The sequence below is a fragment of the Balaenoptera physalus genome (assembly GCF_965194825.1).
Source record: "Balaenoptera physalus genome assembly, chromosome: X".
In the NCBI taxonomy this organism is placed as follows: Eukaryota; Metazoa; Chordata; class Mammalia; order Artiodactyla; family Balaenopteridae; genus Balaenoptera; species Balaenoptera physalus.
In genome coordinates, this window is record NC_138903.1 from 1858017 (window position 1) to 1884011 (window position 25995).

General features: G+C 43.4%; 1 protein-coding gene and 2 long non-coding RNA genes across 4 annotated transcripts in view; 2 read left to right on the top strand and 1 right to left on the bottom strand.

Moving 5' to 3' along the window:
* Positions 1–18065, bottom strand: part of LOC309652447 (arylsulfatase L-like) — a 27164-nt gene extending 9099 nt beyond the window's left edge. Inside the window, exons 1-7 of the mRNA XM_082446246.1 lie at positions 17600–18065; positions 12792–12836; positions 12055–12216; positions 10365–10486; positions 7445–7567; positions 4884–5307; positions 3246–3382 (exon numbers count right to left, since the gene is read on the bottom strand). Of these exons, the coding sequence (XP_082302372.1) occupies positions 3246–3382; positions 4884–5307; positions 7445–7567; positions 10365–10486; positions 12055–12216; positions 12792–12814 (991 nt within the window). The 5' untranslated portion in view covers positions 12815–12836; positions 17600–18065. The remainder of the gene's footprint in view (positions 1–3245; positions 3383–4883; positions 5308–7444; positions 7568–10364; positions 10487–12054; positions 12217–12791; positions 12837–17599) is intronic.
* Positions 1–25995, top strand: part of LOC309652466 — a 66530-nt gene that overhangs the window by 12957 nt on the left and 27578 nt on the right. The window lies entirely within an intron of this gene.
* Positions 7–3834, top strand: LOC309652478. Its single transcript, XR_014258742.1, has 2 exons — positions 7–3237; positions 3485–3834. It is a non-coding gene; the product is annotated as an uncharacterized lncRNA (long non-coding RNA).

The window sequence follows — 25995 nt, forward strand, 5'->3', positions numbered from 1 at the left end:
TGCAAAGAATAGATGCGTTTGTGCCAGTCAGAATAGAAGAAACTCTTAAACCAGATTTTGGAACGCTTCATTAAAATGAGTCTTTAGTATTAAAGCATAATGGGAGTAAGCAGTAATATAACTGTGTTATTCTAAGCATCCTTGATCTAAGATTGATAAATGTCTTTGTGCGTGCCCAATCCTGTTTCCAAAAAGTTTCAGGAAAGCTACAAGTGTACATGCTGCATAGGACAACGTCGTGAGCCCTTAAAAGTGAGGCAAAAGAAGATTACAGAGAAAAAAGGATAGGGAGCAGGATAGGCTAGGAAGGCCACTGATAAAGGCATTTGTACATGGATGAAGAAGAGTTTTCAGTGGCAGTTCTAAGTTTCTTAGAGTCACATACAAAATATCTGCACCCCCATGTTCATAGCAGCAGTATTCACAATAGCCAAGACATGGAAGCAACCCAAGTGTCTATCGATGGATGAATGAATAAAGAAAATGTGGTGTAGACATTCAACGGACTATTATCCAGCCTTGAGAAAGAAGGAAATCCTGCCATTTGCAGCAACATGCGTGGACCCTGAGGGCATTGTGCTCAGTGCAATATGTCAGACAGAGAAAGACAAATGCTGTGTGATCTCACTTATATGTGGGATCCAAAAAGCCACACCTACAGAAAGAGAAAACAGATTGGTGGCTACTGCAGGTGAGGGTGAGGGGTGGGAAAAAATGGGTGAAGGTGGTTGGTTAAAAGTTACAGATTTTTTAAAATGAGTGTATTTCTTTGGTGTTTGGGTGTTGCTTTTTTATACAGTCTGACCAGGTCTGCATTTTTTTTTTTTTTTGGCCATGCTGCGGCTTGTGGGATCTTAGTTCCCCGACCAGGGATTGAACCTGGGCCTCCTGAAGTGGAAGCATGGAGTCCTAACCAGGGGACCACCAGGGAAGTCTCTATACGATTAGTTTTAAATCAACCATATTGCTTCTTTTTGTTTGTTTGTGTTTTGCTTTTAATTTTTTTTCTCTTTGTTCCGTCTGTACTTTGACCATTTCTTCCTCTTTAGTTGCTTTCTTTTGGACAAGGATTTTAAAATTTGTATCCCTATTGATTTTCCTCCCCCTTCATTAATAGATTTTGGCTTTTACAACAGTTTTAGGTTTATAGATTAGCTGAACAATGTTATAATTGATAAGTCAATATTGATACACTGTTATTAACTAAAGTCTATAGTTTACATTAGGGTTCACTCTTTGTGTTGTGCATTCTGTGGGTTTTGATAAACGTGCAATGTCTTGTGTCCAGCATTATAGTGTCAGACAGAAGAGTTTCCCTGCCCTAATAATCTGAGCTCCACCAACCTACATTCTAAATGATTTTTGTTAAAAAAAATGTATCATTCAGTTGCTTGACTGAGTTTTAAATTGGGACAGAGAGAAAGGGGAGACACTGAAAAGATTCTTCGTGGACAATAGGCACATGAAAAGATGCTCAACATCGCTAATTACTAGAGAAATGCAAATCAAAACTAAAATGAGTATCATCTCACACCAGTCAGAATGGCCATCATCAAAAAAATCTACAAACAATAAATGCTGGAGAGGGTGTGGAGAAAAGGGAACCCTCCTGCACTGTTGGTGGGAGTGTAAACTGGTTCAGCCACTATGGAGAACAGTATGGAGGTTCCTCAAAAAACTAAAAATAGAGTTACCATATGACCCAGCAATCCCACTCCTGGGCATATACCCAGACGGAACTATAATTCAAAAAAGATACATGCACCCCAATGTTCACAGCAGCACTATTCACAATAGCCAGGACATGGAAGCAACCTAAGTGTCCATCGAGAGAGGAATGGATAAAGAAGATGTGGTACATATATACAATGGAATATTACTCAGCCATAAAAAAGAATGAAATAATGCCATTTGCAGCAACATGGATGGACCTAGAGATTATCATAGTAAGTGAAGTGAGTAAGAAGAAAGACAAATATTATATATGTGGAATCTAAAAAGAAAATGATACAAATGAACCTATTTACAAACCAGAAATAGAGTCACAGATGTAGAAAACAGACTTATGGTTACCAAGGCGGGGGGAGGGAAGGCAGGGGGAGGGATAAACTGGGAGATTGGGATTGACATATACACACTACTATATATAAAATAGATAACTAATAAGGACCTACTGTGTAGCACAGGGAACTCTACTCAATACTCTGTAATGGCCTACATGGGAAAAGAATCTAAAAAAGAGGGGATATATGTAGATGTATAACTGATTCACTGTGCTGTATAGCAGAAGCTAACACAACATTGTGAATCAACTACATTCCAATAAAAATTTTTAAAAAAAGAAAAGATTCTCTAAATGTATCTCGTGAAGAGTTCCTTATCGTGATGAACTTACGGGGTCTTAACCCTGTACTGTAAATTTTCAGTCTTTATCATTCAATACTTATTCGATTACATACATCTGTACATTTATTCGTTTAAAATATTTTTTCCCAAATTGTGGTGTTGGAAATTCCATTTTAAACACTCAATGTTTGACATCACCTAAAACAGCCTATATTTTCCAGTCATTCTTAATCTTTTCTACCCAAAGATGAGTGAATTTGTCTCGAAGGGAATGGGGCCGGGCCCTCCGGGGAAGAGATTTGACATGAGTAATTGCACAACTGTCTTCCAATTTTTCTCATTTTCCCCAACAGTTGACCGAAATCATACTTTTTACTCCAAGATGATGTTGTGAAAAGATTCTTTTTACAGTATGATGAATCATACATCATCCAAGATGATGTTGTGAAAAGATTCTTTAAGGTACATTTTCTCTAAAATCTCTGAGGGTGATTACTCTGCAGCGCATCACCATGGAAACCCAGGGGTACCGAGCCCTTGTCGGAGAATCAGCCAAGTGGCTGCATCCACGCCCACACAGGCATTCAAGCGCTGACTCAGTCAGGAAATGTGCACTTTTTCGCACCTGGCACTGTTCTAAACCCAGGGGATGCAGTGGGAGAAGAAGGCAAGGCAGTCCCAACCCACAGGCGTTGTACATTCTCCTGGGGGGAGAAGAGAAAATCAACCCATCCAAGAAAGAGAAATAAAACACAAGAGTGAGGAGGACCCTCGACGTTCAAAGGATGCCTCTCCTATCGGTAACCGTAAGCAGTCTGGTCTTCTCATGCTTTACATCCTTCCCTCCTGCAGTTTCTGGACGAGGAACCGTCACTTCCTCACCTGGAACAGGTACCTACCCACCATCCAATCCATCTCTTCTATGTTGTCCCCGTACAGCCCATGGGGACTTCTCCCTCGGAAGTTCTCGGTAGTGATAAGGGGGGTGTGCACGTGTAGAAAGGACACGAAGAGGAGGAAAGGTCCTTGCTTGTTTCTGAAAGTACATACAATGTGATGGGAGTTATTTTTCGGTCAACCTGAGATTGAGCTCCTACAGCTGCTAAATACAAATCTCCATTGTCACGTCCTTACTCAGATACGTGACTTTGCTGCTCTACCCACCAGAAGCAAATGCGTAGATCTGTTCCACGGCACCACGTTCCTGTGTCTGAGAATCTTCAGTGTGATGACTTTCTTCCTTCTAAAGTCTATTGAAAAGTCCACACTAATGTTTTATTTTTTGGCCATGCCGCGGCATGTGGGATCTCAGCTTCCCGACCAGGGATCGAACCCGTGCCCCCTGCAGTGGGAGCTCAGAGTCCTAACCACTGGACCCCCAGGGAATTCCCTCCACACCGATTTTATACGTCTTTTTCTTCCTGATTATCGTTTTCCAACTCTATGGACTTCGGATGACTGAAAGTAAAATAGAATACCGGGATGCCATCTGGTCTGACTTTTATTTTATTGTTATTTCAGTATATTTTTCTATTTCAAACTTAGCTGAAAGAATAAGTGATTTGCACATTCAGTTTTCTTTACAACTGCTCTTATGCAATGAAGTTTAGGATGTGGAATAGTCATGAAAAAACACACTTTCAAAATGATGTATATGAGGTTATTAATCTCAAGTTGATTCTCCCCAATCTAGACAATTCCTTATCTTCCCCTGTCTTCACCTGATCTTTGTGGTCTAATCTATACCCTTAAAGGACAGAAGCAAAGGTGAAGCTCTTAGACTTAATTAGGACACATCAGGTTAGCTTGTTTTAATTTGAAAGCAAAGTATTCCCTTCAGACCTGACCCATATTTGGCAATTCCATCAAGAACTCTCTAAGAATGTTCCAGAACATGATCACCACCCAAGTAAGCTGGGGTTCCATGGAGTCACCCACTTTACTGGAACCCCTTTGGGGAGCACGAAGTGGCCTCTGTTTGGTGTAGCTTTTCATTGGGTCCCTCCTGGTCTGGCCTGGTAAGTCTCTTTGTCACTGTCACTCACATTTACATCCAGGCTGAAGTTAGCCACAGGACCACTTGGTCCTGATGACAGAGCTTTAAAAATACTTAGAATTTATTGCAAAACCTACAGATGATTCAGTTTCATATGTTCATTAGATACCACCCCTGTGGTAACCAGGGGTACTCAAAGAATTGGACTGGCTCTTTTTTTTTTTTTTTTTTTAGCCATGCCACGTGGCTTGCGGACCAGGGATTGAACCCGTGCCCCCTGCAGTGGGAGCTCAGAGTCCTAACCACTGGACCCCCAGGGAATTCCCTGGTCTGCCTCTAAAATAAGAGGGAACAGCAACAAATTTCAGCTGACTGGTCAGTTGTTTCAATGGATCCAGTTGAGTTCCAGGGAACATCATTTATGCCCCATTTTACCAAAAAATGTCTTTCTGAGCTGGGACCATTTCACCACGCCAGTACCCATTAGAGAAGAAGCAGATTCCGAATTCATTTTCCTCCTGAAGCCACCTTTGACACTCACCTTTGGACAAAGGATGAGACCTCCTTGAGCATAAGAGCTGTCGTCCTTTGAAGGCACATGGGTTGCTCGGTGATGCAGTGGTTTCGCATCAGAAAGCAGTCCGCGTGAATGATCAGGGCACCCACGAAATAGGAGGTCGTGAAGAACAGGAGGGCCACGATGGCTGAGCAGATGACCAGCATCCAGGAGCCCGCTACCAGGCGGGTGAGTTTCCCAACGGCGAGCGTAAAGGCGGCCAACGCCATGACATGCGAGCAGACGTTGAGTTTACGCTCCAAGCCTGCGCGCTTTTCAGACATTTCCCAGGGCTCACAGTCTCCCATCATGGAAAACGGCATTCCGTAGAAATGGTCAAAGCCATGGCTGAGCGGGTGGTGGCAGTAATCATCGGAGGATTCACAGTTGAGACCCAGATGCCATTTTCCTGAAAGGCAAGAAGTATGCACACGTGACAACGGTCCGATCATCCCTGGGGGAGTAGGTATGGTGTGCTTGCCAAGTTCTAGGCTCTCTGCTGGGTGGTGGGATGAGGCGGGGATGTAGAGGACGTGGGGGTAGTGTTTGCTGTTGTTTGTACCACAGCCCGGCCAGGTCACTTCAAGGGGATGAGGACCTTGTGGCCGCATCCCTCCCGTCTCTGCCTCAATGGTCTCACTATCTCCTCTTTGTAGTCAGATATGTGTCTGTCTCCCCCTTGAAAGGACCCTTGTCCTTGTATATAAGGAAACCTGGATAATCCAGGATCATCTCCTCATCTCAAGATCCTTCACTTAATCACATCTGCAAAGACCCTTTTTTCCTATGTAAGGTTATATTTGCAGGTTCCAGCATTTAGGACCTGCTATCTTTGGTGACCCTTATTCAGTCGACTCCACCTGACTTTGAGACTGTCTACAGGAGAGCAATAATCAAGGCACACAGTGGTCACACTGCTCTAGAAAACTCCATCTGATGTGACCAGCGTGAGCGAAAGATTTCCTGACTTCAGAATTCTCCGTCCCTTTGCTAATTCGTTATAATCATAGTCGGGGTGGTGGTGGGTGACAGGTTTTGCAGACCCCACCTGTCGTGTTCAATCAGTGGAAGGTGATTAGCTTCCGTGCTGTCACTGCCGCAGTGTTGATACGCTCTGTGTACCTTCTCAGCAGCCCAATGGGGTCCATCACCCAGAAAACCTCATGTGATTTCCCGAGCAATATCCACGAATCTATTGGATTCTATATTCAAAGAGCTAAAGAGTTAGCTTTGCTCTTTCTGATCAACAAAGGAGACTGTTAGCAAAATTTATTACTGTAACACGATAATGATCATGACTCCTTGGGCCCCTTTCAAGAAACTGCCGTCCCTAATTTTAATTCATTCTACACATGACGTAAGTGGTTTGTTGACGTATAGAAAGATAAGCCTGCTCCTTATGGAAGCAGAGAGGAAGGTTCTAAGCTGTGTAGTCACATTTCTAGGCAGGAAATGGGGAAAGACAGCATTATGAAAATTTTTGGTAATTTGGTAAAATTAGAAAAAACATGCTAATGTTTTGAAAGATCATTAATGGATTTATTTTTGCTTTTATCGTGACTTCGTATGATCAGATACCTCAGGAAAGGATTGCTCATAAAACTCTTCATTGTATTGAGTAAAAAGTCAGAACTGGCATATAGTTGAAATCTTTCTACACCTGATTATCGTTTAAAATATCTGTGAGTTGCCTGATTCTTATTGTTTGTCACCTAGTTTAGAATTCCATGTGGGTTGCAGTGGGGAGCTTGGAACTGGATTTTGCATTCTGTGGAAAACTTGTTACTGTCACACCTGTGATGCCACCAAAGCTGTCTTGTAGATGATTTGCAGTTGTATTTTTATTTTTGTTTTTAATTTTTACTTTATATTGGAGTACAGTTGATTAACTATGTGGTATTAGTTTCAGGTGTACAGCAAAGTGACTCCGTTATACATATACATGTATCTCTTCTTTTTCAAATTCTTCTCCCATTTAGGTTGTTACATAACACTGAGCAGAGTTCCCTGTGCTCTACAGTAGGTCCTTGTTGGTTGTCTATTTTAAATACAGCAGTGTGTATATGTCAATCCCAACCTCCCAATCTATCCCTCCACCCCAAAACTTCTAATTTTTTAAATCATGGTGCCTCAGGAAATTGTATGAAATGCCAAATATGTCATTAAGCTGATATTTCTTGAGCATCTGCTTTGCACGAAGCAATGTGGGTAGTAACATGATTCCAGCATGCGTGGGCTTTCTGTCCAGTGAGAAATCCCACTGTGTCCCAACTATTTCATTTCCAAACTTCTTACTTGACTATAAACTCCCTATAAAAGTAATGTGCTCCAGGGAGATCAGCTCAGTGCTTTGTGACCACCTAGAGGGGTGGGATAGGGAGAGTGGGAGGGAGACACAAGAGGGAGGACATATGGGGATACATGTATATGCATAGCTGATTCACTTTGTTATACAGCAGAAACTAACACACCATTGTAAAGCAATTATACTCTAATAAAGATGTTAAAAAAAAGTAATGTGCTTAATACTTAGAAAATGTCCATACCTATAAGTCCAGTGGCATAGCCTTTATCTTTCAATATTTTTGCAAAAGTTGTTTCATTTGGCGGAAGTCCTCCAGATACGCCCGTCCACTGAAGAACACGATAACCATTACTGGACACCATACCTTTGATCAATCGTTTTTAAAGAAATGTTACAATCAGACATCGATTTGTATCCTCATTATTATCACTTTAACTTAGAACATTTGGTGGAAATCTCCATTATTCAAAATTCAGTTGAAAATTTTCTTCCAACTTGGGTTGGCCTCATAGGTTTTATTTTTGTCAGCAAAGGAAATGATTCATTAATTGAAAATGTTAGTGAGAAGACTTACGGTCCTGCTATGTGAAGGTTATAAACCGAAAGAGAATTAAATGAAAAGGAAAACAGAATTAAAAATGATTTTATGATTTCACTAAACTCTTGATGGAATCCGGTGCTTCTCAAACTGGTCTGCACATTGGAATCATGGGAGGGGTTTCTAAAATATCCTGACACCTGGTTATCATATCACCGCAGAGATTGTGATATTAGTTGGTCTGGGGTGGAATTTGGAATGGTTAAAAGGTCCCCCCACAAATGATTCTAATGTGCTGAAAAGGCAGGGAACCACGGATATAATTCATCCTGACCCTGATAGATTCAGGACCTCTACCCAATCATTTAAAAATGTAGGTTCAATATTTTTATAAAGCTCTGCAGTGTACAGTTGAGAACCAAAGATTCAGAAGATGCTGTTTGCCTCCTAGACCTTTTTGATGACTGCAGCTCAGTCTGATCAGAGAGGATCCACTTGGTTCAAAGAGCGAATGAAGTTCTCAGTGATCATGCTTTGGGAATGTGGAGAATTCTGAGATTTTCCAAAATCTCAAGAATGCGTCGGTTCAATGAAGGCTAGTGAAAACCAAATAGTTCTTGGTCAGGACAAAGAAAGTTGGGGTGTTTCAGCTTATGTTGTCCAGGATTTATTCTTCCCTGAGTAGGTTCCAGAGAACTATATATAGGAGGGTCTCTGTGGGTCACTTTGATGGGTCAACTTGACCAGGGTACGGTCCCCAGTCATGCAAACACTAAGCCATGGGTCTAGGTGTTGCTGTGAAAGTCTTTTGTAGATTTGGTTAACATCTGCAATCAGTCGGCTTCAACTAAAGGAAGTGACCCCCGTGCAGGTGGGTGGCCTCACCCAATCCGTTGGAGGTCTCCAGGACAAAAGCTGAGGTTTCCAGACACAGAAGGGATTCTGCTTCAAGACTGCAATACCAGACGCCACCTGCGTCTCCAGCCTAATGTCCTGCCCTGAGGATTCTGGACTTGCCAACCACACAGTCACACTAGCCAGTTCCTTAAAATAAATCTCTTTACAGAGTAAGAGACAGAGATGGTAGATCCTAAATAAATAGCTGATAGATTGATAGATCAATGATAGATAGATGATAGATGGATAGATAGATAGGTAGATAGATGATAGATAGATGATAGATAGATGATAGATGGATGGATAGATGATAGATGGATAGATAGATAGATGATAGATAGATGATCGACAGATAGATGATAGATAGATGATAGATAGATACATAGATAGGTAGATAGATAGATAGATAGACAGGTCCTGTTGGTTCTATTTCTCTGGAGAACTCTGACTGATACAGGGTCTGAAGTCTGTCCCTACTCCCAGGAGTCAGCCTCAGGGTCAAAGGGCAGAAGGACATCATACAGACTTTCAAACTTTTAGTCTACTTTCTACCCAAATCCCCAGGGAGATAGAAGATTGGGAGGAAAAAACAGAACAAAGCCAAAACAGACAAACAAAAAACCAAAAAAACCCTCAAAACCCCTCTGAAAAACAAATTAAAAAACCCCAAAACCCCAAAACCAAAAACCAAAAAACCCCAAACCCCCCAAAAACAAACGAAAACAAAAAAGCCAAAAAAAAAACACAAAGAAACAAAAGAAAACAAACCAAAAACCCCCCAAAAAACAAAACTAAAACCAAAACCCAAACCAAAAACCAACCAAACAAAAACCCCAGAACTTTATAACAAAAGATCTGCATGACTTTTAAGGCAAAAGAGGATGATTTTGGAGCCCCTGTGGTGGAATGGGAGAAATATTCTGTCGACGTGTTTCCCTCTTTAAAATCATTCCGAGGTCTCAGAACTTTTTCTTGGGGCCACAGAGAGCAAAAGAAATTCCTTTTCCACGGGGCCAGCAGAGATTTGAAAACAATCTTCGGAGACCCCTATCTCTTCTTCTTCAGATTAAACATATTTAGTTACTTAAACTTTTGCACAACCAGAGTCATGATATTGCCTGTTAGGTCCCTTAATATCCCTCGGGGTAGATTATTATGTATGTTATACTAGGGGCTGAAAAGCTATGCCCCCCTGGGGCAAATGCTGCCTACCACCTGTTTGCCTAACGCCTGTAGGTGGAGAATGGTTTTGTACGTTTTATTTAATGGTTGGGGAAAAAATAAGAAGTAGTATGTTTCATAGCATATGAAACTATATGCGATTTAAATATCAGTGCTCATAAATAAAGTTTTATCAGAACACAGCCATGCTCATTTATGTATGTAAGGTCTGTAGATGCTTTCAAGCTACAACAGTAGAGTTGTGTAGTTGTATCACAGGCTATATGGCCCACAAAGATGAAAGTATTTAATATCTTGCCCTTTAGAGAAAATGTTCACCAATGCCTGCCTTATACGGTTATCCATATCACAGGAGACAATCAAATGCACCAGGTTCTACCGGTGTCACCTCATTATCTATAGCTCTTACTGACTCCAATCTGATGGTCAAAAATATGGGGGACTTAGAGCACTCTCTTCCCACTGTGCTGGAGAATCCACACATGATTAGTGAAAAAGAACATGTGCCTGTCCACTGTGTGGTTAGACAGGAGGAAGGACAAACCTGATCGGAGAGGGTATCTGCCTGTTAGGAAAGCAGCTCTGCTTGGTGTGCACACGGAAGCAGCAGCAATGTGCTGCGTGAGCATCAAGCCATCCGCGGCAAGGCCGTCAATGTTCGGCGTCCTACAGACGGAAACATTAACTGCTTTATTCCTCAGCAAACAAACACACAGGCTTTCTCCATAAGCATAGTGACATCCTACTTAACAGAAAACCTGCCGGTCACCAATGAACACATGCACGCGTTCTTAGGAATGACCAAAAGACAACGGCTTTGCAGAGCCGTGGATGGACCTAGAGACTGTAATACAGAGTGAAGTAAGTCAGACAGAGAAAAACAAATACCGTATAATATCTTTTCTATGTGTAATCTAGAAAAATGGTACAGATGAACTTCTTTGCAAAGCAGAAATAGAGACACAGATGTTGAGAACGAACGTATGGATACTGGGCGGGGGGAAGGGGGGTGGGATGAATTGGGATAATGGGATGGACATAGACACACTATTATATATAAAATAGGTAACTAATGAGAACTACTGTATCGCACAGGGAACTCTACTCAATGCTCTGTGGTGACCTAAATGGGAAGGAAACCTGAAAAAGAGTGGCTGTAGGTATACCTATAACTGATTCACTTTGTTATACTGCAGAAACTAACACAACATTGTAAAGCAACTATAGTCCAATAACAATTAATAATTTTTAAAAAGGCAGTGGAAAAACTTCAAATGTCTTCTGAAACGTCAAAGAAATATCCACTGCATTATTATTTACCAGGTTTCCACAATTATACTACTGGTGCTGAGGCAGATACGATAGAAGATCCAGAATTGAGACTCCAGAGTGACTTCTCACTTAGGACTCACAGTCTTTTTTTTTTTTCACTTTTTATTTTATGTTAGCGTGGAGTGAATGAGCCATGTTGCGTTAGTTTCAGGGCTACAGCACAGTGACTCAGCTATCCACAGACATGCATCTATGCTGTTTCACATTCTTTTCCCATTTACGTCGTTACAGAGTATTGAGCGGAGCCCCCTGTGCTCTACGGTAGGTCCTTGTTGGTTACGCATTTTAAGCACAGCTGTGTGGACACGCTAATCCTAACTGGAAGATTTGACTCCACGCTACCAACACACTGTCGGTGGTACGTGAGGGTGGGATTCAGATGCAGCTTCAGGGTAGGGCCTGTGCTGGTACTCAAGGACAAGGAGAAAGGGACCACGCTGATGGGGTGGGTTTATCTTACGATAGGTGAACTAGCAATGGGAGATGTGCATGTCTTATCTCGGGGTGAGGAGGGCAGGGACTTATCTGAAGCAGAGATTTTGATCCGGGAGCATTGAAATCATGTGTGAGTGGGTGGATTTGGTTTGATGGATGGAGGTTGGAGAGTGAGGTAAACCTGATATTGGTCTTTGGCTTACAGGCAAGAGCAAGGATTTAAAAACCATTGTCCACCAGAGGCTGTGCTGATGGAGATCATACTTAACAGTGAAACGATTATTCATACACAGGATGCATTTGAGCTGGGGTTAGTGCAGGTGTGGGAAGAAGGCAGGATCAAGGGCGTTCAAAGAAAGGATGTGTGTACAATTCTGTTATAGTTGGAATTGCACACACCAAGGGTCAGATGCGATATCAGTGGCCTCTGCACCGGGGTGTCAGATGAGCAATTCTCTGGTCCTTGCCTTATGGTGTTGTTGCCATAGCAGCCGACATCTCCGATGCCGAGATCGTCTGCCATCAGAAGAAGGATATTTGGACGGGAACCAGATAGACTGCTGCAAGCTGAGAGCTTCAAATCCAGAAGCACACCGACTGTCAGAGCCAGCCAGCTCCTGAAAAACAAGCTGCCCAACAAGGCCTCACGCTGCTTTCCATCTTATTTACACTACTTCTGTAAGTGGGAAGTTGGGGTCGCTATTTTAGGGGACTTTGATATTATCATCCCATTTCAGAAGAGTTTGAATACACCTCTTAGGCATTTGATTTTTTTCTCTCTCTTTCTTTTTTTTTTTTAAAGTTAAAAACAACTCATTCTTTGGATGCCACCCTGGGCACACAGATAAATAGCAGGACAATGGGGTTCCAATCCCCAGCAGCAGCATGAAATAAAGATGGAAATCTGAATCTGGTGGAATTTGCGTCCTGGGCTTCCCGGAAAACCAGACACCTGCCCCATGGCAAGGCTTGATGCACGGCTGGATTGGGAAGAGCGAGATGGAATTCCTTCCGTAGCTGCCGGGGAGTACCTCCCAGGAAAGGGTGCACGGCACATGTATATTAATCGTGAACCCTCAGGAGGGCAGTGATCAATTACTAATAGAGAAAGATCCGTTTGCTATCAGTGCATTCTGAGAAAGCGACATGAAGTAACACAGAGGCAGACATAGAAGATGAACGCTTGCCCATAATCCTATCTTACCAAGAGTGTTCCAGGTGTAACATGTCCTCTCTTTCCTTGTATTTCCTGTAAGAAATAAAGAGGTTTATATTAACACAGGCAGCAGAAAATGAACTAATGCAGTAAGTAAAATAGTAAGTCTGTAACGAGAAGGGAAATTTTGATTCTCTCTGAGGCTATCAATAACATCTTAAAAAAAAAAAATAACACCTTAACTACTAAAAACTCATAAAGGAATGAATGTTTTTCCCTACTAAAAAAGCTTTACAAATGCTGAACGCTGTCTTTAGAATGTAGAACACGGACTTTGTTAGCTCTAGCTTAGGTCAGAGTGTGATTGGTTTGGAGGCATTCTGTCAGAACAGAAAGGTATCTCCCTGTAGGTGAAAGTTCCCGAGGTGTTCCAGATCCAGGCGTGGCTGCCAGAAACCATGCTTGGTCCAGATGGATCTTGAATCCCATACATGGAGCAAGTAAGCAAAGCCACGTTTCCACTGAAGGTTCTGGAATTCTGGGGCCTCACCAAGGTCGTGGCTCACGGCTCTTCCTTGCACAAGCTCTGGACAAAGTGGATGGTCCACTCCAGTGGAACGTGTTTCAGCTTGAGGAAGCCATGAACGCCCTCGAGAGAGGCCCTTGGGTGAAATGGAGCCAGTGTGCAAACGATGTATCTGGCAGCAGAATTTAGGCTGTGGGCAGAGCTGGAGTGGCTCTGTCCTGGTTGGAATTCTGCTCCAGCCTGACGAGGAAAAACCAGCTGGTTTGGGGTGTCTGCCTTTGCGTTTGAGTCCTGATGTGACTTTAAAAAAAAAAAAAAAGAAGGTAGGGAATTCCCTGGTGGTCCAGTGGTTTGGACTCCACACTTTCACTGCCGGGGCCGGGGTTCAATCCCTGGTCGGGGAACTAAGATCCTGCAAGCCTCAAGGCGCGGCCAAAAAAAAAAAAAGAATGTAGAACATGTGTTTATCAAGAACTGACGGTAAATATTTTGGGCTTTTCTGCCCAGATGGTCTTGTCGCTACTACTTCACTCTGCCGTCATAGCATGGAAATGGCCACGGACAATACAGATGACTGGCCCTTGTCGTCCTCCAATTAAACTTGATTTCCAAAAACAGGCAGAGTTTGCCAAACAGACCAGAGATTCCTGATGCCTGATATAGGAGGCAGGAGTATAAAGGAAAATGCAAAATTAAGTGATAAAATATTGGTATGAAATGACTTCCAATTCATATTTAAAAAATTTTTAAATTGTGGTAAACACACCTAACAAAATTTCCCATCTTAAGCATTTTTAAGTGTACAGGTCATTGGCATGAAGCACATTCACATCATTATACAGCCATCCCCACCATCTATCTTTAGAACTTGTTCATCTTCCCAAACGGAAACTCTGTCCACATTAAACACTCTCTCCCCATCCCACTCCCCAGCCCCTGGAGACCATCATCCTACTTTCTGTCTCTATGAATCTGATGAATCTAGAGAGCTCATGTAAGTGGAATCACAGAGTATTTGTCCTTTTGTGTCTGGCTTATTTCACTTAGTGAATGTCCTCAAGGATCACCCATGTTGTAGCCGGTGTCAGGATTCCCTGACACGGCTAAATAATATTCCACTGTGTGGATGGACCACATTCTCTGTTTATCCAATATATTTTAAAAGAAAAAATTAAAAATGAAAAAGAGTCAAGAGAGAGTGTGTGGTATGCTGCTGTCTGTACAAAACAATAATAGGAAAGGGGAAGAACACGTATATTTGCTTGTCTACAAAGCCATCTGGTGACAACAGCTGCTTTCTGCAGATAACTGGCAATCCTGTCCCTTGATGCATGAGAATCAGACCTTGCGCTAACTTTCTAGCTCTGTTTCCCTGGAAACCCAATAAAGGTAGAATGTCGATGGGTGACTGGGCAACATTATGTGTCGTAAAAATGCTGGTCCCTGGCAGCCTGTTTGTGGCCATGAGGAACCGTGAAGACGTGAGGGAAGCCAACTTGGGGCTCCTGGGGGTCAGTGGCCCTTGACCTGGCATGGCTTTGGCAGTGACCCAGAAGCTCTGCTCATGAGTTGTTTGAAGAGAAGTTGGCTTGCGTGGTGGGTGAGCTTCCGAGCTGGGGACATCCAGCCTTTCGGAGTTTCACCCTCCCCATCTAAGCTGTCCCCTGGGAAGGTGCAGACTAGCTGCTGGCTGGCTGTGTGTGCAGTGGCGTGGACCACTGCATGGAGGGCCTTCTCCAAGGAGAAATGCCCCAGTGTGCTTCCACCCTTCTCCTTCTGAGCTAGCCTGATGTTTCCCAGTTCTTCATGTTCTCTGGACATTAGTCCTTGCCCACAAGACAGCAGTGGTTCCTTCCAAGCTCCCTTGCAACTCAGGTGCTTTCTCACACCTCCCCAAGCTGCGTCCTCCTCAGCGCAAGGACAGGGCAGTGCACCTGTGGTCAGCCAGATGACAATTGCATGCAACTGGGACAGGGCTTGGGCAGCAAGAAACCCCACAGACAGGTCTCTTTGGATGGCTCTCTGTGGTCACTGCCTCTGTAGCGGGGAAGTTTTCAGTTGGGATAAAGCCTGAGGGTTCCCATCACGCCTGGTGAGACCTACCATGGCTGTGCAAGGTCTAGAACCAAGGCACAGGCTGTTTATTTGCCTTATACATTTCGAGGAAGGATTTTAGTGAGGTGTGAGCTACCTGACACGGTGCCTCTTTTTTGCTTCTGGTAGCTGGTGTACAGGTGGGTGACCTGTTGCACGGTGATTGTGTCTGTTTGCTTTCTGTATCATCCAAAGCCCAGAGTTAGCTTTAGGGTTCGTTCTTGGTGTTGTACATCCCATGCGTGGACAAGGTACAATGCCATGTACCCCCCATCCCCCGCCCATTAGAGTATCATATAGAGTAGTTTCACTGCCCTAAAAGTCTTCTGTGCTTTGCCTATTCACCCCTCTTCCCATCTGAACCCCTGGCAACCACTGATCCTTTTACCGCCTCCATAATTTTACCTTTTCCAGAACGTCATGGAGTTGGACTCATCCAATATGTATGTCGTGGATGAAACTACTCCACTCTCTGATGGAAGGAGAGAGCACTGGGGACTTTGCCTACTAGACCTCTTTTAACACGTGGACACTTCGGATGGCATATCTCAAGTTGAGCAGAGGAGGAAACCTGGAAATGCTTTCTTTTCATACCATCGGCATTCGCCCTACCCTTTCGTTCGTTCCATTTTGCAATTTTTGGCTACAAATCTTTACCTCTCAGGAGGTCTAGATGAACATTTTTATTTATATGTATCTATATATGAAATAATATACATTTATGTATATGTATGTATAGATACATGTATACATAAAATATATAATACACAATAATCATATATAAAAATATGAAAATATATAATATAGTATAAAGTAGATATGATTGTTTTCTTTACATCTATTTTAATCTTTTTTTTTTCCCCCAGAAAAAACGTATTATTGGCTTCTTCTGACTTTTTCTGGAGAATGTGACTGGTTATATTTGTTCTACTGGTGGGTTAGAGTTGAGCGTATATACGCCGCTTGAGCATGGTGGAAATGTCATACGAGGTTTAGTTTTATCAAACCTTTGGTTTACCTCTTACGTGATAGGCTTTCTATATTTAGCTACACAGAAGGAACACAGTCTACTGTTCCAATGAACACAGCATCTTATCCCTTAGAACACTGCAAATTTTTCTTCATGTTGGCTCCTTGCTACCAGAGAAAACTTTCCATAAGAAAGAGACAAAGAAAGAGCAGAGGGTAGGGTGGTGGTCCGCAGGGGGTGGGAGGGTGGGAGAAATGGGAGGATGTTTAAGGATGGAAACTTGCAACATGTAGGTGAATACATTCTGGAGAGCTAACCCGCCCCACAGCGATTACACTCAACACTGCTGTAATGTTAAGAGTCAAAGTTGCTAAGAGACTAGATCTCAATTGTTCTCAACACAAAAAAGCAATGGCAACTATGGGAGGTGATAGCAGTGTTAGCTAACGCTATTGTCGCAATCATATTGCAACATAGAAATGTATCAAACTGACCCTTTGTACGCCGCAAACTCTCACAATGTTATCTGCTAATTATATCTCAGTAAGCACAAGGAGATCAACTGCATGCTTTGTGACGACCTAGAGGGGTGGGGTAGGGAAGGTGGGAGGGAGATGCAAGAGGGAGGAGATATGGGGATATATGCATACGTATAGCTGATTCACTTTGTATTATTGGCTTCTTCTGCAACTAACACAACAATGTAAAGCAATTATACTCCGATAAAGATTTGAAAAAAAAAAAAAAAAGAATACTTACCAAAAAAAAAAAGTCAAACACTTTGACCATTTTAAAAAAAATGATACAGAAAAAGAGAAAGAAAGCCCTTCAGTGAAGTATTACGCATACTGTAGCCTTTGATGCTCTTCCAGGGGAGAAAGAATTACGACCCCTGGTTCCCCGCTGTCCTCCAGACCCCAGGCAGCATGTCTCATTTCTCCACTACACTTGGGCCCTGTTCCCAAACCCGGTTCAGTTTTTAACCTTAGCGTCGCTTCAACGTCCAGTACACACGCTCCAGAATCTCCTAGCATCTCGTGTAGTTACATGCACTCTCTTTCTGAACTTAATTCTGCATTCCTTGTAGAGATCACCCAAGGCAAAAATCTGACATGGATATCTTTGCTTTCCATTTTTAAGAAAGTTGCTTCTAAAATACGGCCAGATGCTGCAGTGTGCCCTGCAGCCGCGTGTGCTTAGGGGGCTGCCAAGGGTCGCTGGCCGGGCTGGAGCGGCCGCGCTGGCATCTCAAGAAAAGCCGGTTACCTGAAGGGCTGTCTCTGGGCCAGGCCAGCTGCAGGTCAGCGAACGGCGGCTTCTCCGGGGGACCAGTCTTCTGGGTCCTCTTGCCAGGAGACACGATCTCAGCTCTGAGTCAAGGACTTCTCTCCGGTCCACGCATGTGCCGGCTGATTCACTCTTCAAAGCAACAAGGATCGTACCGAAACCAAGTTAGGTTGTCCAGAAAAGGGGCCAGGAAGTCCCTGGCATCTGCTGTCCGTGCCTTTCGGGTTTCTACAGAAGACCTTCTGTTCTCATTTACAAACTGTAACGCTTGCAGAGGGATCTCTGACAACTTTTGCTGGAAACAGGGAGTCTTTCATTCACAAGTAGGTTGAAACCCGCCTGCTCAGACGGGGCATTTGCTGGCTGTGTCTCAAAGCAGGAAAGCAGTTGCCTTGAAAATCCCTCTGGAACAGTCCTGAAATGTCGTGCTTCTGCCCCCTCTGGCATCTGCCTCCAAAATAAAAAGAAGACAGAAAATAGGTCTGACTAAGCTGTAACTACCTCTAGATGCAAATGATGTGTAATTACCTGATAACATGACTCTGTGTGTAAACTCCTTTTTGGCTGCATGCCAATCTTTTTTCTTTTCTAGTTGCTAATGTAAACATTTTTCTATATGTTCTCAGAAGATATGTTTCAGTCGACATCTTATGTAAGAATGATTCTTCTCAAAGACTTTTTCAAATAAGAGGAACTTTCTGCCCACTTCTAGGTGCTGAATTGTGTAAAGACACCCATCCGTAAAGCCATTTTGCATTTCCACTCTCTGTGGCCTGAACTTTGACGCATTTTGATGTGAGATTCATGCTTGCCAAGTATCTGTCTTGGAGCTACACAGCTGCAAAACTTCTTTATGAATTTATCAGATCAAAAGAATAGAGCGTACTTGCCTTTTACTTAGGAATACCTACCGCTCTGGGTCAGGTCTGCTCAGGAGGGAAGATTGTCAAAATGTTTGCAGTTATTTTTGTGCAACTTCAACCAAAAGGAGACACATTTCTGGGATCCAAGTCAAAACTCCCAGGTCGCCTGAAATTCAACCCGCTCTTCTCTGCTCAAGGATGAGACAGAATTCTCTAGGACAGCCCTACCGATGTTTGGGGCCAGGTGATTCTTTACTGTGTATAGAGGGGGTGTCCTGTACATTGTGAGGGGTTGAGTAGCATTCCTAGTCTCCACCCACCAGATATTACTGGTAGAACTCACCCAATCCCACACTGTGACAACCATAGGCATTGCTGAATGTTGCCTGGGGGCATAGTACTCCCTGGAGAAATACATCTGGCAAAGGACAGAGCCAGAAGGACGAGCTGGACCAGGCAATAGAACTTTGGGATCGGCGGGAAGACTGATTTTGAGTCAAGGTTGAACTCTGTCCTGGCAGTCGTCTCCCTGTCCAGTGCTATAACTGGGGACCACTGCCCAGAAGTCAAAACAAACCACACATGGTCTTCACAAAGCTCTACGAGGCCTTGTAACTCGGCCGCCGTGGCTTTGGTGTCCCTCCATCAGACTTCGACTGTGAACGAGAGCTTGGTGTGCGCCCGACCGTGCCCTGGTCCTGCTCAGCTCTACATCACACGGCGGGTGACAGAGGGAGAAGCGGTGGAGGTGCCGGTACGAGAGGATGGAGCAGCTGATCTCCTGCATCCTGATTCTGCTGCGGAGGCTGCCGTGGTACCCAGTGGATGCTTGCAGGGTGTGCAAAAGCATCGCCTGGATAAAAGGGCTTTTGGTCCCCGGGGCTGCTGTAGCTAAGTGCCACAAGACGGGGGCTTAAAACAAGAGAAGGCATCCTCTCGCTGTTCTGGAGGTAGATATCGCAAATCAAGGTTTCAGCAGAGCTGCTTCCTTCTAAAGGCTCTGAGGAGCAATCTACTCCATGCATCTCCCCCAGCCTCGGGGGGCTGCTGGTAATCCTAGGTGTTCCTCGGCGTGAAGACACATCAGACCCATCCCTGCCTTCATCTTCACATGGTGCTCTTCCTGTGTGCGTGCATCTGTTTCCAAATTTCCCCTTTTCATGAGGACCCCCATTATGTTGGATTAGGGTCCATTCTAATGACCTCATCTTAACTTGATCATCTGCAAAGACCCTATTTGCAAATAAAGTCACATTCACAGGTACTGGGGATTAGGACTTCAAAGTCTTTTTTTTTTTTTTTTTAATCTTTCAAGATAATTTCATTGAAATAAAAGCAAAACATGAAACTACATATTGAAAAGAAACACCATGTACCTGGGAAAATCCGCACAAAGTGACTAACTGGAAGATATATTCTTGTAGATCTACTGGACTTTAAAGAAAAAAATGGAAAGAAAATCCTTTGGGTACTTGGGCAGTCATGAAGGAAAGAAAGTCAAAATTGTTTCAGATTTTCCTAAAGTAAAACTTTGTTAGAAGACCATGGAGGGTCATTTTCAAGATTCTCAAAGACAGGATATTTGGGCCATAGATTTTTAAAAAAAATTTCTTGGCTATTTATTTATTTTTATTAATTTTTATTGGAGTATAGTTGCTTTACAATGTTGTGTTAGTTAGGACTTCAGCGTCTTTTGGAAGAGGACACAATTCAAGCCATAACTGTACCATTTTGGTCAAACAAAGACATTCATTTATGAGCTAGTGTGTTGGTTTCCTAGAGCTGCTGTAAGAAAATACCACAAAGTCGGTGACCAAAAACAGCAACAACAAAATTATTGTCTTTCGATTCTGGAGGCCAGACGTCTGAAATCAAGGGGTCAGTGGGGTTGGAATCTTCTGGAGGCTCAGAGGAGAATCCTTCCTTGCATATTCCAGCTTCTGGTGGCTCCTGGCAATTCTTGCCTTTTTTTGGCTTGTAGATGCATGACCCCCATTTTGCTTCCACCTTCAGATAAATGTCTTCCCTTGTGTGTGGTCTGTGTCTCGTCTTCTTGTAAGGACACCAGTTGTGGGATTTAGGGCCCACCCTATTCCAGGATCTCAAGATCCCATAAGGTTGAAATAAGGTCGCATTCACCGGTGCTGGAGGGGAGGACTTCTACATGCCTTTTGGCGGGACACAGTTCAATCCAGAGCACGTGGAGAACAAGAGGCGTCATGTGGTCACCTCCACCACTCATGGCATCCCTGTCATAAGAGGTGGGTCCCTACAAAGACAGCAATGCCCCGATCGAATGGCAGATGTAGGCGTGGTGGTCACAGAGAAACCCGGCAGACGAAGGGGTCTTGTGGTTCTTTTTTTAAAAAAAATTTTATTGAAGTAGAGTTGCGTTACAAGTTTGTGTTAGTTTCCTGCTGTACAGCAAAGTGAATCAGCTCTACGTATCCATCTATCCCCTCTTTTTTGGATTTCCTTCCCATTTAGGTCACCCCAGAGCAATGAGTTCCCTGTGCTATACAGTAGGTTCTCATTAGTTATCTATTTTATACATAGTAGTGTGTCTATACGTCATTCCCAATCTCCCAGTTCATCCCACCTCCTCTTCCCCCCTTGGTAGCCATAAGTTTGTTCTGTACATCTGTGTCTCTATTTCTGCTTTGCAAATAAGTTCATCTGTATCATCTTCCTAGATACCACATATATGTGTTAATATACGATATTTGTTTTTCTCTTTCTGACTTCCTTCACTCTGTATGACAGTCTCTAGGTCCATCCACGTCTCTGCAAATGGCGCAGTTTCGTTCCTTTTTATGGCTGAGTAATGTTCCATTTATAGATGTATCTGCAAGCAAATCAGTTACCCCCCAAAAGACTCCTCCAGGGAATAAGGGAATATTTGGGGGCAGGAGAAGACCTGATTCTAGCTCGCCTTGTCAATGTGACTATATCGCACCCCAAAGCTGTTGAAAACTGGGAAGAACAGGGATTGATATTACTTATGCCTGGTTGGTTGACTTTGGATGCAGCTTTCTGGGACAAAAAAAGACAACTTGGAAAAACTGCAGTCATGATAACAGTGAACATACTGTGAGTCACTCATGCACATCCGATGCTAGGTCACCAGCACTTTCCTGATCTTTCCAGAAGGTGCGGGCAGAAAGTTTCTGCATAAGTAGGTTATGACTGCCACCTGGCTGCACGGTAAAATGCATCTCGAATTCAGAAATACTAGCATGAGGGTGTCGTCAATAAAATCTCCTATGCTGTGGGTTGTCTTTTCACTCTCTTGGCCGCGTGCTTTGACACACACCGGTTTTTAATTTTGATGCAGTAAAATTTATCTATTTTTCCTTTCTTTGATTGCTTGTACTTTTGGTGTCATAGCTAAGAAATCATTGCCAAATCTGAAGTCATGAAGGTTTAACCCTATATTTTCTTGTAAGAGCTTTATATTTTTAAGCCCCCTTTTTTAGATCTTTGATCCATTTGGAGTTAATTTAGGGGTCTATCCACACAGTAGAATATTACAGTCGTCAAAAGGAGTGAAGCACTGACACAGGCTTCAAGGTGATTGAACCTCAGAAACATGATGCTCAGTGAGAGAAGCCAGACACAGAAGGACACATAGTGTATGATTTCATTTTATATAAATTGTCCAGAATTGGTAAATCCATAGAGATTTGGGGCTGGGCAAGTTGAGTGGTCACCAGGGAGTGGAGAGGGGGAGGGGGAGGAGGGACTCTTACTGGGTAACGGGTCTCCTTTTGGGATAAAAAAAATGCTTTGGAACTGGATAGAGGTGGTGCTTATACAACATTGTGAGTGTGCTAAACCCTCTGAATGGTAGAGTTCATAATGGTTACAATGGTAAGTTTTGTGTTATGTGCATTTTAGTACAATAAAAGAAATGAAAAAAGAACCTGGGGATAAAAATGTCTGTTGTAGAACAGATAAAAATAGAGTTTGTAAGTTGCCCCAAATTCCATTTCTAGTAAGTTGTTTGATCCACGGCAGTGGCTGACCTGAACTTGTCCACTGAACTATCCTGCCACTTCCCCTGAGAGAGAAGATGTTGAATTTGACCCCTTCCTTTAATAATCATGTCAGGGTATCTTTCCTATGAAAGTGAGACACACTGGGTCCTGGGACCCTTTGCTGGGACCTGGGACCCTTTGCTGCAGTGTTGCAGGGCTTGCCCCTGGACAGACCTCTCCTTGAGCAACGAAATACAAAGAAACTCTACGGGACTAAAAATAACTGCGTGCATGCGCAGTTGGGGCAAATGATACAAAGAGACCAAAAACCCAACTGTGACCTCTGAAGAGCCCCGAGCAAAAGCAGGGCACTGCGCATGCCCCCTGCACACACCACCACCTAAGGGGTGGGCAGCCCACCTAAGCCGCCTCCCCTCCAGCCCGACCCCTGGACACACCTCTACCCTCACCCCATAGAAGGAACCAGCTTCCCCCTCCTCGGGGAGCGGGGCCAGGGCACCTGTTACTTATTCTCGCTCCCGCCCGCTGCAGCAGGGGCCCCAGTAAAGCTTTGCCTGAATTTCTTGTCTGGCCTCTGATCAATTTCTATTGCTTAAGGAGGCCAAGAACCTTGGTCGGTAACAAAAGGACTCAGAATGCCATGGGTCCAATCTTCCCAACTGGACACCATCTTTTCTCCCCAGCAGTTGAACTAGGGACATCAATACTGAAATAAAAGCAAGTTTTTCCTAAATATCAAAAATACAAAAGACTGAAGGAAGAGACCCTGTATGAAAAACTGGGTGATTCTGCTCATCGAGACTGTACCAGGGGCAGAAATGGAAAGCCCTCTCCAGGTGACCAGGGATGGTAGAGAACAACATTAGATTTACAAAAATGTTGTAAACAAGTTCTTGCCAAACCAATCCCTTCCTTTTGACGATGCCACAAGGTCACTGCTTATGAGGGAGCAAACTTCTTGGCTTGTGCTGGAACCCTTTTCTCAAATTCCACTGTTTTCGCTGAAGAGGTCAAAAGAGACATGTTAGACAGCTGTCCATCTGGACACACGCTACACGTTGGCCATCAGAGTTTTGTTCGGGTGCAGGGTGAGAATCCCAGAAAAAGATAAAAACGCCTGGATCTTTCCATATCACTCATGCGTTTTGAATCTGTGAATTATGGCCTCAGGGCAACAGGATCATTGCTGGAATGTTCCTGGTGATATCGTTCTTTGTCTCACTCCTGCAAGCAGGGGAGACCTGGATCACACAGGCTGTGTGGCGGGGTGATCACAGCAGAACTGGGAACGGGTGCCAGGCAAAGGCACTTTCCAGCTGTGTGACTTTAAGGAGGTTGCTCAACCTCTCTGTTCCCTGGATTTCTCATTGGTGGGATGGTGCGTGTATGCCCACTGGGGGGTCATGAGGGGATTACACATAAAGTGCTTAGAACAGGGTGGGGTTGACACACACGGGAACACCCAAGGGCTGGTGGTTACTCTTTGCAGCTGAGAAATCACGGGAACAAACTTCTCTCTGTCTTTCAAGGTATATGCTCTGGATTTAGCGCCTCCCAAGAGATGTATTTTTCTTTTGCACCGAAAACAGATCGTTGTGTGTTTTGGTTTTGAGTCATTTGGGGGTTCTAAGATGACGAGTAGGTGTGTGTCTCCATCACTTGCATAAATTTTTTTTGTCCAGGAGAAGCACTGATTTGAACTCTGTTTGTCTACCCAACCCGCCCCCCGGCTTCCACAGCATTTGCTTTTGTACGTCACGGTGGCGTGAAGTTGGATTTTACAACTTTCAACGACAGCACAGGCATCGCACGAAGACAGCAGCATTGCTTCAAGAGCAAAACGTGCTCCCCAGGTGCAAAAGTCTGTCTGCTGGGGATGCACTTCAGGGAAAGGGCTTGGTGCATCCGAGGGTTGGGACACCCTTGCACTACGACCTTCTTTCATGAAGTCACCTTCCTTGGATCTCCAGAAATCACAGAGTTTTGGGCTTACGTTGTCTATTTGCTGGTTGATTGCCTGGCTATCTTTTTCTCAACCATTCTCATTACGAGCATCTCTTCTTTCCGTAACCCCCTGGTTATCACACACATGCTAAGTCTTTAAGAAAGGCTGGAATTCCCTGAGGACAAGTGCGGGGATAGAAGTGTTTTAAGAGGAATGCATGACTGCGTCTTGCAGGAAGGATGTCTGGATACCATGAAACCTCCACCTATAAATGCAGCCCATGGCACTCACCCTCCGCAGAGCCTTACAGGGATGTGTTTATGTCCATAAGACGCGTGCCCACCGGAAGATGCTGAAATTCACCTTGTTATACATCTGTCCTCTCTTCCCTCCTTTGGACTTCTGGCTGAAGTCCTTTCTTAGGTTTTTAAAAAATTATCTTGGCAGAAAACAAATTCCATGTCCTGAAATCCCCTTTGTGTATGTTTAGTACCACTTGAAAGTCTATGATGCTTGATTCCTTCCCTCAGTAGCTATGTTAACAGTGGTCACATTAGGTTATATTTAAATATAAAAATAATTGGCAGATTTGAGCAGTGCCCAGCCTGGGTACCTAATACGTGTTTAATTACAATAATGGGTACAGGAACTCGGGGCCACGGCAGGAATTTAGACTTGCAGGATCAGTACTCAGAAACGTAGGAGCTTGGGAAACAACTTATGTCAAGTGAGTAAAATAGGTTAATTTACTAAAATCCCAGTTGGGTACGCTTATATTTTTAAATGGTCAAGGGGTTGGAGAGAACTGAGTATTAGTTTTATCAGATTCTCTCTCTCTCTCTCTCTCTCTTTTCTTCTCTCTCCTTTACATTTTCTGGAATTTTATATATATACAGAACATGAAATATATTCTCTTTTCTCTGGCATCTTTTGCTCAGCGTTATTTAGTTTTCAGTCCATGAATATGGTTGCCTTTATCAATGGTTTGCTCCTTTTTTGTTTTTATCTCTGAGTAGTACGGTCTTCTAAGGAACTCTGGCTGCCTCAGAGTTGATTTATCCATTCACCTGTGGGTGGGCTCTTGGGGTGTCAAATCCTATTTTCTGTAGTGGATTTTATGTGTTTAAGAGTATACACAGGACAAGCAAGTAGGTAAATTCAAGATTATGGATGTGGGTGACATTTGCTTGGTAGTAAAATGAGGGCCTTTGTACAAGTACGTTTGTGAACTTCAAAATTGGTCTTTTATTATTTTTTTTGAGAGGGTATCTATTGTAATTCTTGAAGGGAGATATGCAGCTCATATCATTGCAATGAATAAATGAACTCTAAATATTAAAAATCTTTGGTTGACACAGAACCTAACAATTTGCCAGAGACAAGAATTTTCTTAGCTTACATTTACCTCATAATGGCTCTAATTTAATTTTTTATTAGTAGAATTTTTCTTAGTGAAGAACAAATATAGAGGGATGGGGTCTATCTCAGCCGATGCAAAAACTGGATTTACCTTAATTGTTAGGGGAAAAAAGAATGTTTTTAGTAACAGATGTATTTAAAATTTTCCAT